This window comes from Trametes versicolor, assembly GCF_000271585.1.
Source record: "Trametes versicolor FP-101664 SS1 unplaced genomic scaffold TRAVEscaffold_1, whole genome shotgun sequence".
Taxonomy (NCBI): domain Eukaryota; kingdom Fungi; phylum Basidiomycota; class Agaricomycetes; order Polyporales; family Polyporaceae; genus Trametes; species Trametes versicolor.
The window spans coordinates 3,392,355-3,394,603 of NW_007360321.1; the positions used below are offsets into that span (position 1 = coordinate 3,392,355).

At 61.1% G+C, this 2,249-nt stretch overlaps 2 protein-coding genes across 2 annotated transcripts; both read right to left on the reverse strand.

The window, feature by feature from the left end:
- Positions 1 to 329: 329 nt before the first annotated feature.
- Positions 330 to 1,220, reverse strand: TRAVEDRAFT_16799 (uncharacterized protein; the record flags this gene model as incomplete). The annotated part of the gene is made up of 1 exon (XM_008033560.1): positions 330 to 1,220. The coding sequence occupies one exon, from the start codon at positions 1,218 to 1,220 to the stop codon at positions 330 to 332; it is 891 nt and encodes a 296-aa protein (XP_008031751.1).
- A 273-nt stretch (positions 1,221 to 1,493) lies between these two features.
- Positions 1,494 to 1,796, reverse strand: TRAVEDRAFT_81497 (uncharacterized protein; the record flags this gene model as incomplete). Its single annotated transcript, XM_008034940.1, has 1 exon — positions 1,494 to 1,796. A coding segment is annotated over one exon (303 nt), but the record flags the coding sequence as incomplete, so codon positions are not given.
- Between the last annotated feature and the right edge of the window lie 453 nt (positions 1,797 to 2,249).

Consider the following 2,249-nt stretch of genomic DNA (forward strand, 5'->3'; position numbering starts at 1 on the left):
CCGGCAACCAGAATAGGAAGGAGGTGGCACACGAGAACGTTCAGACGCTGATAGACAGGGTTACGGTCTGGTCGATTGCAGAAGGAACGATCCCTCAGCCGTACGTGAATACAAGAGGTTTTATACGTAGCGGGGAGGAGAGAGAGAGAGAAGGAAGTTTTAGTGCCAAGGCGAAGCCAAGGCGGGATGAGAGAGCGTTCTGTAAGCAGAACGCGGGTAGACCGAGAAAGGCAGGAGTAACTAGTACGGTAAGTCCAGCGCCGGAGTGCTCGGCCAGCGCCTGGGCGTTACATCCGCCCTCCCAGTGCAACCAGGTCTCGCGACCAGGTTCACTGCTTGGTGGGGTCTTCGTCGGAGGGGTAGTCGATGAGCTCCTCGTCACCACCTCCGAAAGTCTTCTTCGGCTGGTTCGCACCCGATCCACTGGCCGCGGCGTTCTCAGCGCGCGGCGCAGCCAGAGCGGCAGGAACGGTGGGCGAGGGGTTATGGACGGCGGCAGCGCCGTCGACGTCCATGGGCGCGTCGGTCCTGGGGACAGACAGGACGAGCTCCGTGGACGGCGCGGAGGGGAGAGCTCGGGCCTTGCCCTTGCCCTTGCCCTTGCCCTTGCCCTTGCCCTTCGCGGCGGCAGCTCGCTCCTTCCAAGTCTTCTGTTTGGCGGCCCACGCGGGAGAGGCCGCGGCAGAGCGTTCGGCGCGCTCTCTGTCACGGCGCTCGCGGCGTTCGCGGATAGCGTCCTGCGTGCGCTGGTTGCGCTCGAGTTGGTCAAGCATCAAGGTTTCGACGATGACTTGACGGCGCGCGTCCAGGCGAGAGGCGGGTGCGGCGGGCACAGCGGAGGGTGCGTCGGCGGGTGCGGGGTGCGCTGGGGCAGGGATAGGCGGCGGGGCCGGAGTGGTCAACGCGTGGGTTGGCGCGAGTTCATCGGCAGGAAGGTGAATCCCGACGAGTTCGACAGTTCCAGTCGCGCGGTCATACTGAACGAACTGGTAGCGGCATTCCGCGTCTTGGGCCCAGAGTTCTCGGAACTCCGAGTAGCCTGCGGGCTCGGTCAAGCCAGGGCCGGTCAGGCGGTCGGCGCGCAGAGCGAAATCGAATCGAGAGTACATGCGCAGCTGCTCGATGGCGTACAGGAGTTTGGCGCCGTCAGAGTTGCGGCGTAGGATGAGGTTGCCGTTCGGGAGACGGTCGAGGGCGGCGTTGTCGTTGAACACGGCCATAGCGAGGAGGACCAAGAGGAGGACGAGAAGATGAAAAGGAGCAACCCGGGGTAGGCGCGAGGGAAGACGGATGGGAGTTGCGGGGGAGAGTGGTCGGTGGAAGCGAGGAGGAAACGAGCGCGGAGTTGCCTGCGGTCGTACCCTCGCGTTGCGGGACCCTTTATAGGGACGGCCACGACGCGGGTCAAGTGGGGCAACAGCCCCTAGGAACACCTGAGGATCGTCGGCAGGTGGACGACCGGTTCCGTCAGACAGCTGGCTAATGTTTTCCACTCCTAGTACTTCCAAATATTCAGCAACCGCGCGGGTACTGCGTACTTCCCGGTACGGCACCCAAGTGCGATCGCCCGATCGCCACAACGCTTCAAATATGGCTTGCTCCCGCGCGCCGTGGTGCGACAGGATCCGAGTTATGATCCATTCATCCTCGGAGTCCTCGAATTCCGCCACTTGTGTCTCCATTCGACCGGGGAATAGACGGTCGTCGTTCGGCTCGTGAATACGAAGAAGAGACGAGTGAAAGACGTCATGGACCCCACGCTGCTTCAGGTTACGAGGTAAGTCGACCTGGAAAGAGTGGTTACCAAAATCACGTAGGATTTTGTAAGGTCCAATGTATTTGGGGGAGAGCTTCCTCGCCAGCCCTTTCGGGAGCGATATATTTTTGGTGGAAATGTACACGAGATCATCCGCCACAAAGGGGGCTGTGACGCCGGCAACCAGAATAGGAAGGAGGTGGCACACGAGAACGTTCAGACGCTGATAGACAGGGTTACGGTCTGGTCGATTGCAGAAGGAACGATCCCTCAGCCGTACGTGAATACAAGAGGTTTTATACGTAGCGGGGAGGAGAGAGAGAGAGAAGGAAGTTTTAGTGCCAAGGCGAAGCCAAGGCGGGATGAGAGAGCGTTCTGTAAGCAGAACGCGGGTAGACCGAGAAAGGCAGGAGTAACTAGTACGGTAAGTCCAGCGCCGGAGTGCTCGGCCGGCGCCTGGGCGTTACATCCGCCCTCCCAGTGCAACCAGGTC